The sequence below is a fragment of the Atta cephalotes genome (assembly GCF_000143395.1).
Source record: "Atta cephalotes unplaced genomic scaffold scaffold00031, whole genome shotgun sequence".
NCBI lineage: Eukaryota > Metazoa > Arthropoda > Insecta > Hymenoptera > Formicidae > Atta > Atta cephalotes.
In genome coordinates this window covers 1,614,143-1,627,421 of record NW_012130095.1, presented here as the reverse complement: position 1 = coordinate 1,627,421, position 13,279 = coordinate 1,614,143, and the positions used below count along the sequence as shown (strand labels likewise).

Below are 13,279 nucleotides of genomic sequence, written 5' to 3'. Positions count from 1 at the left end.
ATATATATATATATATATATATATATATATATATATATATATACACATACATATATATATACACATATATTTTGTGTGTGTGTGTGTGTGTGTGCGTGTGTGCGTGTGTGTTTTGGCGCCCGCGCGACATGTCGACGACCTAGGTCAATGATCCGGGAGCTGTGCAGCATCCCGCGCAGCTGCGATTATTCGATAAAAACCGACGAGGATTTTATTAATTCGTCGAAAAGAAAGCAAGATCTGATTACACCAATTGAAAGATAATCGCTGTTGCTTTCTCAAACGGCGAATTGGCCACTTTCGCCCGTTGCGACACTCCATCATGTCGCGAGGAACGACGTTATGCAAACGGTCAATGACCCGGCAAATTAAATTTTAGAAACTCTTTTACGGAGAATATGACGCTCGAAAGAAAAAAGAAGAAATATGCAATGCTTTACTAATTGGCGCAACAACAAATTGATCAAAAGGACGCGTTAAGTTTACAAATATGTTTACGAGATTGACGACACAGCGTTTTTTTTTTTAGTCAAAATAATATATTCTATTACATTTTAGAATTATTTTAACTGTTGACTAGAATAAAGACCAAATTATTTAAGATAATTCGCAACATTTTTTTCAGCAATGATAAATTTCTATGAAATTTTATTTAAAGCTACAAAATTTATTCTCATAGATAAAATATTGAAAAGACTCACCATCACGACTCATGCCGACAGCGATGCACTTTTTGAGACGGCAATATTGACAGCGATTTCTGTTGATTCGGAGGATGCTGCACTGTTGATTCTTGGTGCACGGACGATACTGAATCTTTTGCTGGATGCTCCGACGAAAGAAGCCCTGCGAATCACCAACAAAACCCTCGTCAATCTGACCGTCACTGTCTGATGAAGACCCCGATGAGCAATCGGTCCCCGAACGCGGGGCGGCCAAATCACATTCGCACAAGCACCCCATTAATTCACTCCAGCTGAGATAAAAATCGCACGGCGTCTAACGAACTGAATGAATATAACGAATATAACACCACCGTTTGGTGGGATCGCGCGGATTAACTAAATGATTATCACTTGCTATACGTATCCTTCGCGATTCGAAACTAATGACGCTACCTAAGTTAGAGTATTCTCTGCGAAAACAGGAAATTGATCTTTGGTCGCTTGCATCAGTCACTGTCCTCACATGAACGCGTAATAATCCGCGTGGAGTCTCTTCTCGGATACTCGGTTCCACGGTGAACGCGCGCGTACCTAAGTACAACGCGAGTTTCGTAGGGGAAAGAAGCGACCGTTTGTATCGAAGCTTGGCTGTGGACTGGCTCTTTCTAGCACAGAGAACATAGAGCCTCGGCACATTGCCTCTGGCGTACCGAGGTGGGGGACACTGTGACCTAATTCCCGGACGTTCACCCGCAGTTCACCGCGTGAAAGTGAGAGTCCCCCTTGCGCGGACTGGCGCTCCTCGACCGTCTCCCTCTTTGGGTTCTCTCTTTCTCCAGTTTCCAGTTTCTCTCACTCGCGCTGAAGTGAACCCTAGATGATGTCCTCTTCGTCGTATCTACTACAAGCTACGAGCTATGAGTGTTACCATAGAGGCTCGCGGGCGCTCTACTAACGGGTTTCTTCCCTCCCTCCTTCCCTCCTTCCTCCCCACCTACCAACCGGAGGAGCCACCCTATCCGAACGACCTGCCCTACCTCCACTTCTCGGTTCCTACCCTCGCGTTGATACTCCTCTAATATCCACCTACTCTTACTCGCAAATAAGCGTGAATATACAAATCCCTTGTCTCTATTTATGTATCATTTTTATCTTTACTTCCGATCCTATCTCGTTAATCGCTCGGAGCTATGAAGAAGCTGAGAGTTTTGGAATAAATAAAAATTGAGAAAGAGGTAGGTTATAGTAAAAGAATTTCCTGTTGTATATCGGTCAACGACCTCGCGAGACGATTACGTAACGTGCAACGCGTGGGGGACCCTTCGTGAAGCTTCTATATGTTTCTGTGTTCGTCATGTCGTCGTCGTCGACGTCGCGTCGACGACCGCGAGTATACGTCGAAGCACGTACGCATACGAAAAGTTGGCGATGCTCGTTGCCGAGTAATTCTGCTGTGACGTCAGATGCGCGACCTCGCCTACCTCAACTGCGGAGCTCATCGAGAGAACGATGTACCGTTGCACCTCCGCGCCCGGGCTGTCAATCGGCGCGAGCGTTTGATGCAAGTCAATGAACTGTCAGCGTTGCCAATGTTAAGCATCGCTGCCTTCGATTCTAACCGGCTGAGTTCGGTAAAATACGTCTTCGATCTTTTGTACAAAAGAAGGTAGCTTGTTTCAAATGATATTGTATAATCTATAAATCGATCAAATTTTTAAATTAAGATTCACTTTTTGAAATTTAACTTATTGTAATGTACAATATCTCAAATATTATGTTTAAAATCTCGAAAATAATTGTGAAAATATTTCAATAATTACATCTTCAGATTCTTTGCCCTTAGACTTTCAAATCTTTTTAATTCGAAGCAATTTTTTTTTGCGAAAAATTATCGAAATTGCAGCGAAATGTTATTGAGCCACGAATTATCATCGTGCCCGGACGAAGCCAGCAACCCCTGTTGAACCTCTCGGTCGTCGGGAATCCAACGAGCAAAGGGTGCAAGAGGTGTGTGGGGGAATGCGGTGCATCGATCTCTCGAACCGTGCATGGCCCGTGACGGGTCAGGGGGCGACCACCTTCGTGCGCTACCTCAAGTTACGAATGTTCCTTTGCGCACGCGTCTTATTCTCAAAATCCTTATAAGATGCTGGAGAATGGTATAATATTTTATCTCAACTAAAAATTATTTCAGATCTCATAATCTTACTATATTTGCATAAATTTCATATGTACAAATATGATAATTTTAAATACTAGTGATTAGAAATGTTCTCCTCTACTTAACAATTGCAATAGCGAGCACTGGATATTCAACAATAGTTTCAGGAAAAATGCGTCGAGAGGAGAATTAAATGAAACTTTCGCCGAGTCGAGAAAGTTCTGTTATTCTCTGTTCTCAATTCCGCAACAAGAAAAAAATCTCATTTCCGCAAGATTTATTAACAGAGAAATTAATTACTATTAAAGAGCAGACTATATTACGTTTAAAAGAATTGTATGAAAAATTCTTTAATTTTTTAAAATTAAAATTGAAATACGCAATAAAGCATTCTTTATGACGGTAATGTACGTATTGATGTAAAAATTGACATCGGACATTTTCGTGATTTCATCTGGGATGAAATCGCACGAAGATTATCTTCACAATTTAGTGGAATCGTCGTTGTCCGACGCGACGCGACGGCCGTTGAAGTTCCAATTTTATTTTCCGTGGAAGTGCAGCGACGACACTAGTAGCTGGCAGAAGAGACGTTGGTCGGTGACGGTGGTACGGGGTTGTATAAGCATTACACGCTTGCATATACGTACACACTGCACATATATAAGTGAAGAGAGTGTGGGATATACACACGATGTGGTCGCGGGGGCCAACGACCGGAGCGCGCGACTGCTGCAACGAATAGGGGGAGGGGGGAAAAGAGGAATGGCGATCTGTCTGAGGGACGGTAGGGGAAGGTGAGCGTATCTGCTACCACGCGAAGAGTGGGGGCGTGAGGTACCATAGTAAAAGTAGGAGGTTTGATGCCAGAGAGGGAGAGAGGAGGACGCGAAACGGAGTAACGGTGACGTACGTAACACGCGCGCGTGCGCGTGCGCGCCGCTCCAACAGTCGCGACACTCTCCGCTCTGCTCGGGGGCATTAACCGCTCGCTCATTCGCTAGCTCGTTCTAGCACTCTCCTACGACCCCAAGAATTTGCCGTTCCGTTCTGTTGCCCGGGCATCGATATCGGTAAAGTCGATCGCAGAGGTCAGAGATGGTTGCTCCCGTGCACACAGTTTTGTACTCTACTGATACTACCGAACGATACATAACGGCGATTTAGTTGTAACATCAGATACAATTTTGATTGATCTTGTGAGAGACTTGCTAAATCATTGCGGTCATATATTTATGAATCATCATATTAGCATTCATGTACCTGTGAAACGATCTATAAATGATTAAGAATTAGTTCAACTTTTTTTCTGAAAATGCCTGTTGGATCTTGTCGTTGTCAATCAATTATTGTTAATTTGTACAACGGCATTTACCCTTTTGAATTCTGAATCCTTCCAGAAGTCGTAATGCTCGCTAACGCGTCAAGCGGAGTGATGCATGTATAGCAGCAGAAGTAATCCATTATGCTGTTCGCTGATGATATCGTGTTTCGCGGGACGAATTTATCGGGTGTAAAAATTGCGGCGGTCCGATTTCGCCCTGTGGGGAAGCGTTATCTCGAAGAGCTCCCGCTTCGGTGGACAAATACCACGTCGAGCGAACACCTACCACGATAATAAGCGGCTGACCCGATTCTAAAGTAGATGCACCTCGGGGTCGATAACCTCAAGCGAGCACCGAAATACTCGCGCAATCAAATGAAAATGAGATCGCGACTCGTTACAACGTCAAAAATGACGGTTACCCGAGAGAGGAGGGAAGAGTGGGGGAAGACTTCTCTATGGGAAGGGAGTATGCGGTGAGGGAAGAGGAGGAGAAGGAAGAGAAGGAGGAGAAGAAGGAGGAAGAGGAGAAGGAGAAGGAGAGGAGGAGGAGGAGAGGGAGAGTGACGTAACTGGCTCGAAGGGTCGACGACCGGAGGGTTAATGCACTGGTCGCCTGATTTCAACCCTCCGGAAAAAGCACCGACGTGCACCTCTACCAATTGTTTTGTATCACGAAGATTTAAAGAGGAGCTCCATATTACTAAAAAGTTCTTTCGTCTCTCCTAAATAATAATTTCTAATACTTTCGAGAAAATTGATCACGTAAGAGTTTCAACTTTTCATTTTAGAATTTCAATTAGTTTGCTAGAGTTTTACATCAAACATTAGTTTTTATATTTTCCTATTTTGAGATAAAAATGTTTTTAATCAAAAGCTCAAATTCAACGATAATATAGGATTGAAAGATGTTTAATAAGATCAAGCTATGTTTTACAAGTCAAAGCACGTTATGTACTAATGAAAAACTGCCGTGGAAATTATATTTATTTCAAATCTAATTCGCTACGATATGTACCGTTATGATGGCAAAAGTAGAGCGATAATAGCGCCATTCGACTATTCTGGAACTGCAATCGATTTAACTCAAATTGATTTAAAATATTCAAAATACGGCTTCTATTTTATTCTCCTGCATGATCCTTTAATAAATTGAGAAGCTTTATTCTTCAATAAATTAGAGAAGGTTGAAATACTCGGTACTGCTATTACAGCTTTTAAGTTGATTTATTTCATATTAGAAGAAGATTTAGATATTTTTGGTTCTTGAATCTTGACATTTCAAAATTTCGAATTCTTTGTCTTTTGTGTCAGTTTTTGTCTATTTCTGAAATATTTCCAAATCTATTAAATAATAATAATAATAAGATATGTATATACAGGAATATCGTATTGGCTTTCTTGACAATCATATAAAGTTTTACATGCGTAAGTTTTTTCTTTTAATAAAATTAATATTTCAGTAGTGCGATATAATGCGAAGAGAAAAGTAGCGTTCTGATGAGACAGTAGAGCGAAATAGTACAACTGTGTAGTGGTGTGACCGAGCGACCTAGTCTTAAAGATATCCAACACTCTTCCGCGTTCTCTTCCCTTTCCACAAGCCCCTCTTCCAGTACTTTAAGACGCTCTACCGCTAGCGGCTAGGTCACTCGGTGGAGACTCGTTCGGCTTAGCGCCTCTTACGGCGCTGCGACTATAAGTTACTGACCTAGTCAACCAGTCGGGGACCATGACTCTCTGTCTGAGCGATTAGTCTCTTCAGTGAATTTCAACCATCGGAACGACGTTACAGGAGCAGGAGGATGACATTACATAGAAGACGGAGAAGACGAGAGGAAGAAAAATTCTTAGGCAGGTGTTTCATATAGAATGTGGTCGATGTAGGTCTTTTTTCTAGGGCTACACAATAGGAGCAATGAAAGCAGGAGTATCTGCTGCTAGGTCGAAAAATACTTTCGCTTCCCCACGGTAATCATCATCTTGGTTTTTTGGTTTGGCCCTAACTCTCTCTTTCATTTCCTCTTTTTTGGGTTTACCATTCTTGGTTCCTCCGCAGCACGGCGGGATGTCTCTATTGGCGGTTCTATTCGATTATTTCAATGAAAAAAATCGCCAGAATAAATTGTATGACAAATTATTATAGAACGTTTTCAAAGAAATGTTTTTAAACAGTGGCTATATTACATTCTATTAAATTTCAATTTCCTCATTTATATTCTATGCATTTATGCATACATATCTGTACAAACTTGTAGGTAAAACATTCCTACGATTCTAAGAACATTCTCAGAAGATTCCTTGGATAAATGTATTATGTGGATATAATCACTTTTACAAAACAACAATAAATATAAATAAAGACTAGCAAGATTTATAAATATCGAAAGATTTAAATCTCTTAATCATTCATATCATATTTGTATTTGTAACGATATCAAGTTCTTTAAATTCTTTTGTTAAATCCAAAAAAAGAGGAAGTCCTTTTTTATTAATAAGTTTTCAACAATTTTACAAACAAATTTTGTAATAGCTTTCTTCACCAACAACAACTTTATCTTTTATGACCAATTTTTTCATCTTTAGATAACTTTATTCATGAGATATCTGGGAATTTAGCGATGAAGAAATTGATCATAAAAGATAAATAATATCATATAATCTGTGTGATAACTGTATTTGAATAGGAAATACCTTGAATAAATATATATAAAAAGAATTAAAATAAATAATGTGAAACACAATTAGAAGAAAGATGGTGGCACGAAGTTGTTACACGAGTGGTCTAAGTCGATCTACGAGCGTGAACGATACCTGGTAGCGTGACCACCCAGACCACCTCCACTACATCGCGTGGTTATGGAGATGGTAAAATCGGCGATGGGTAGTGGCGCCATTCCTTCACTTCCTAAAACGCGTCGATAGCCAGTGCTGACCCTACTATCCGCTTCCGGCCGAATCGATGCGTACAAGCGAAACAAAAGACACCGATCTTGTTACAATTTACACAGCTCGGAAAGTTTCTCGTGACAAAGAAAAATTCCATATTTCAACGCCTATGGACACGTTAAGAAGACAATTAAATTGCAAAGTAATTCAGCTTGAATGACATTTCCAAATTCTTTGACCATTGAGCCTTAGTTGATTTTGGTTCGAACATTTGTCAGAATCATTGAAGAATTGTCAAAGAATATATCTACCTGCTTTGAACCTTTTCTTAAATTTTGTTGAAACGGAAATATTGTAGTAATAAAAAACCTGTCATATTTTCTAACTGTATCTTCCTTTCTAACGAACATAATTTTGTAGGTAAAAAAAAAATGATACAAAGACTATTAGAATCTATTGATTGATTAGGATCTATTGACGATTGATGCTTATAACTATGATGCATTAATCATTTTATTAACTGTTAAAAAATATGTATTAAAAAATAAATTATCACGCTAGCCTTGGCAATACGTATGAAAGAGGTCTTCGCGAGATCCTCTGCCGATGTAGAGGAATTGCTTATCGTGAAATAATTTCAAGGACCACCTCAAATCTCTTATGATTTCGTGACCAAGGTTTCTCCGCGTGATCGACAACTTCTATGTAGCTTCACATCATGCATTTACATTCACGTACATTCATTCTGATCGCACCGCACAGCAACGCGCATCCACAATTTCGATATTCTTATAGATAGAAAACGTTAATCTATAATTTTAACATCTATGGATTCTCTAAAGTAATTTGAAGTTAATAAACTTCAAAATATACTTAACGAAAATTTGATTATATTCTCTTTTCTATCAATTTATAATTTTTTAACATTGCGTATTTTGTTTTGTAAGTAAAATTTATAAAATTATTTATAATTCTTAACTTTTTTGATTATATAATATTAGTTTAAAATTGTTTACAAAAAAACAAGTTCAATTCTATCGACAAAACTGGAACGAATATTTACATATCGAAATCGCTTGGCGCGAAAACACATGGCACTTCTGATCGCTCATGCGAGATTAGATTCCGTCAGCGTTCGATTTAAAAATTTTGACAAAGGATTGTAACGTAAGAGACCGAGATTCCAAAGGAATCGGATTGCCGTGTAATTGACAACTGATCTGCCAGTACTCACCTTGCATCCCTCGCAGGAATGAACTCCATAATGAAAACCGGATGCCTTGTCACCGCAGACCCGGCATAACACGGTGGTCCCGTCGAATTCTGAAACAAACGAGAGAAGTGCATTCCATTAATGCAGGTCGTAACGATATCCTCTCCTCTCGCGCTGCTCGAGAGAAAGGTGGGAGGGAAAGAAGAACACTTTCTCCTCTCTCGCGCGTGTAGCGGGTTACAGCATCGCGCTGCATTACAACTTTCTGCTTTCACCTACTGTCGCGGTATCGCGGTCCCATCCGTTTTTTACGCTCGCACACAATTTCCAATTGGTATTATTCGTTATGATCTCGCCATTGTAAAAAGAAATACGTGTACCTATGTTAAGTTCAGGCTCGGGTTTAGCGGAAGAAACAGTCGAATCCATCGTCGGCATATTGGGACTAAGATGATGATCTGTTAATTGCATCACGTGATACGGACTAGACATGCCTTGACTGGGTACACGCGGCACGGTGGACGCGCGAGAATCGTGCGAAGATACGTTGGGAATCAACAATTCAGGTGCGGGTGATGTGACCAGCGTGTCCTGCGCACTACTGTCCGGAGTAAGAATCATGTTTGTTCGGGAAAGTTTCCGCTGTTAACGCTCTCCTTCCCGGCAGAGATAACATTCGTTTATTCACAACACTGCACTGAGAAAAAAATTAAAAGTCCACATACTGTTCCGGAGATTTACGATACTGTTCCACTTGTTCTCATCTCGCTCTCACTGTCACTAAGCTCACTTATCAATCACTAAATATCGATTTACTTGCACGCGCGCGAACGTCCACGTGCAACTCTTGATCAAGAACTCAGCGAATATCGAAGTGCCGCAAATGATCGGCGCGATCTGCGACTGCAAAGGTTATGGCCGACGTTATAACGAAGCTCGCGGTAAGTTGTAGATGATTGGAAGCGACGCAATGAATTGGAAGCGGAGCTGAGCGCGAGAGGATGGTAGCCTGAAGAGAGAGTGAAAGTAAGTCTTCGCTCGAGGGAGGTTCGCGTTGGTCTGACTCTTGTTCGGCGCTGCCGAGTGTTGGTTACCTGGGGGCCGTGCAGCCCTTACTCTGAGTAAGTCGGAGATGGAGGGGAGGGATTGATGTGCCTGCTCGGCTGCCAGGCTATCAGGCTGCCTCGACCATCTACAATGTCTACGCCCTGGCTACCTAGTATGTAGTAGAGGACACTCAACACATTGCTCCGTAAGCTCTCTTACAGGGCCCCCCGAGAGAGTTCATCGTATTTTCAATGTTGGAGGTCACTGACAAGTCGCTGCGGGCCCGTCGCAGTGTGCCGTGCTGTCGCCACCGAGACGGGCCCGACCAATCGGCCGTCAGCTCAGCGGGCCCTCAGTCGCACTATTGGTCCGACTCTTCCCTACCACATCTACCACAACCGGCCGGCGAAGTCTCCTTCCTCCCGTTGGAGGAAGTTCATCGGCCGAAACCTTGACTGAATTACCCCGCAGCAGCGGCCAAGGCCATGCGCTCTCTCGCTCGAGCTAACCGCGAATGTAGTGATTGTCGCATTGCTTCTCTTTCTCTTTCCCCTTCTCTCGTTCTTTCTCTTTCTCTTCCTCTTGCTGTCTTCTTGTCTTTCTTCTTGTCTCCCCCCCCCCCTCCTCTCTCTCCTTACTTGCTCGCTTGCTCATTCGCTCGCTCTTTCCTCTTTATATTACGTTCTTTTGCTTTGCTCTTTCATTCTTTCCTCTCTTTCTTCTTCATTGATATACTATATAAGATTATCCTCTCTCTTCTGTTTGTGGCATATGCCGCTTTGTTTCTTCGTAATGTGTCTTATTCTCGCGGAAAATGTTTATTTCCGCGCGAAGATTTGCACCATAACATTTATTATTGTCTCGTTAATTCAAAAGATTATTCGTAACAATTTTCGACAATATTAAATTGCGAAACATAATTTAATTTAAAAAATTATGACCAAGATATTTTGTATTCATTGATAGTCACGTGTATGTTTGTGCGAAAAATGTGATGACAACTCGACGTATCCGCTGAATCGGCTGATACAAGAGATCAAGTTAGTGTCAGTATTTTAACATTATAAATTACACTCAGTGTCCCGATCGCATTCTCGTGACTGTTTATCGGTTTTCTTACGTTGTTTCGAATTACTGCTGATAAAACCGAATTCGATATTAAACTAGTTATCAAATCTCTTGAAGTATGCAACGAGAATGGAAGAATTTTTTGTAAATATTGAAATAAACAGCAAATGTGTATTCTTTTTTTACTAAATCTGCGAACGATCCTTTTGTATCGAACGTTAAATATTTTGATCATTAAATTTTAAATCAAATTCAAAAAGATAAATATAATGAAAGAGAGAGAAAAGATAAATAAGATTAATGAGAATCAGCATCGATAAATGGCGCAATTATTTAGTGAATAATCAATAATCAGATGTTGGATTGATTTAATAGTAATTTGCTAATAATAATTTGATTTACAACAATTATATTAGGACTCTCGAATTTTAAACAGATAAATATAAAATATAAAAAGATAAATATAATGAAATTTATTTATATTAAATTTATTTTGAACGTTTCGACTCTCTTTGGAGTCTTCAGCAAGAATGATACAATTATAATTAACTCCCATGTAGTCTCCCATTATTAACAAATTACAATTAAATTATTATTAATCCAAGTAAAATTTATTATGAATTGCTTACTTATTCATTGGCAGTTATTTTGACTAACTTCTTCTCATGACCCAACGTTTTTTTCACTGCTTCCTAGTCAACCTAGTCAACCGGGTCACTAATACCTGATCATATTTTATAAAAGGTTTTTGTGCTCTAAAAAAATCTGAAAAATTTCTGATACACTCTTCCAAAAATTATGAATTTACAATGACAACTTGACATTTTTCATTTTTTTTTGTACGGTAAAGTAATTCCAAAAGAAAATTCATCTTCAAAGCTCCGTTGGACACGGAAGGCTAACAATAAACAAAAAAAATATGAAGAAAGATAAAGTTGCTTATATAGTTCTGTTGTATATATACATATACATATATGAATATATATATATATATATATATATATATATAATATTATATACATAAAATTTTATTATATCATAAAATGAAAATAAAATGAAAATAAACATTGATATTTATGATATATTTTATAATGTGTTTCAATAGGATCAACAATTAAATTACAAAGGATTGCTCTGGCGTAAGTAAAATTATATGATACGCCATTAATTATTTTACAGTTTTAAATAATTAACTTTTTTATGAAAACATGTTTGAAATCATCATGTTTGAAAAATCCGATATTGCCCCTATTAAGAAGAAAATCTGTTTAGAAAATATATTTCTATCTCATCCACGAAATCTTAATCGATTTCATCTTTAATCGTGTTTAATTATATATTAAACACGGACATTTGAGAATATTGAATTATGCGAACGTTTAGTAAATATATATATAGAGCGTCCATTTCGCTTTTATTAATTGAAAATAAATCATAATTAATTACAATATTATATAAATGCAGAGTTAGTTGCAGCGTTATGTGCGTGTGTATTATATAATTCATAATAGTTATAATCGTAATAATTGTACAACAATTTACTATTGTTATGATATTTATAAAATTAAATGAAACAAAAATAAAAATATATAATCTCTATATTGTAATAATATTGTATATCTGTTGTATACAACAATTCTTTGTTCTATTATATTTTCTGTAAATCGCTGAGATATATTTAGAAGAGAATTCTTTAAATTAATATTTATATTACCTACATATTTATATTAACTACAATCACATTTCTCCCTGAAATAGATTTATGCGCGAAGTTCGCCAAAACATTTCTTCACGCTCTCTTACTCGGCTACGAACTCGGACAGACCTCGAACGTAATGGCCGCGACGACGGAGGTCAGACGATGGCGTTTCCTTGAAATCGGGTAGCGACCTGTAGCTACGTACATTTATATGCAATGAATACACCAAGATCCTACTATCTATTTTTAATAGAGTATAATGTAAAGCTATTATTATGCGCGTCACAAACATCGTATCAAACATTATTTTCTTAGTCTTAATAAAGTGTATTTAGAAATGGATAAAATATTTTATTTTTATTAATAACTTTCACAGAACGTCAAAATAAAAGTGTAATTTCTTCGGAATGATTATCTACGATGTGATGAAAAAACAATTATGTATGATGAATATTGCATTTTACGATGCCGCGTTAAAGGAATATCAATTGTGTCGCATCTATGAATTCATAAACGTGTTGCCTCGCTTTACCTAATTATCGCACTTGAATTACATGACTTTCCGCCTTCGCGTAGTTTGATGAGTACGTTTTTTAGCAATTATGTAAATGGAATCATCGTTATTTGCATTACATGGAGACGTCGTGATTCTTCTCGCTAATAGAATAGTAACGAGCAACGATGCATGCAGAAGAGAGAGACGCGGATAAAAATGTAACAAGCAGGAGCATAATTAGAAGTTGCTTCCTCGCAGCAACCAAGACTGCATTGTCTACCATCCGTGTCCTTGGCACTGAGCGACCGGTCGCCGACTTCGCTTTACTGCTTTACTGCAAGATTCTCAGCTTCCTATCGGTTTCGTTATTGTATATGATTATGGTTTGTCAAAAGTTCTTAGACACTATTTGCATCTTTGCAGCTTGATTAAAAAATTATCTAAGTATTTCAAAAGCAAAAATACATATCTTAATAAATTAAAAAAAAAATATATATATATATATACATAAATTTATTAGCTTTTATCTTATATAATATAATCTTATATAACATATATAACATATATACACGTGCGCGTATGTGTATACTTCATTGTACAAGATATAATCTTGTAACTTTATGTATATATATTTTTTAAAATTCGTGTGTGTGTGTGTGTGTGTGTGTGTGTGTGTGTGTGTGTGTGTGTGTGTGTGTGTGTGTGTGTGTGTGTGTA

The 13,279-nt window shown here is 38.5% G+C and overlaps 1 protein-coding gene across 1 annotated transcript in view; it reads right to left on the bottom strand.

Moving 5' to 3' along the window:
- Nucleotides 1-8,873, bottom strand: part of LOC105620958 (nuclear hormone receptor E75) — a 14,705-nt gene extending 5,832 nt beyond the window's left edge. The window contains exons 1-3 of the mRNA XM_012202433.1: nt 8,633-8,873; nt 8,274-8,362; nt 702-846 (exon numbers count right to left, since the gene is read on the bottom strand). Of these exons, the coding sequence (XP_012057823.1) occupies nt 702-846; nt 8,274-8,362; nt 8,633-8,873 (475 nt within the window). The remainder of the gene's footprint in view (nt 1-701; nt 847-8,273; nt 8,363-8,632) is intronic.
- Nucleotides 8,874-13,279: the final 4,406 nt, after the last annotated feature.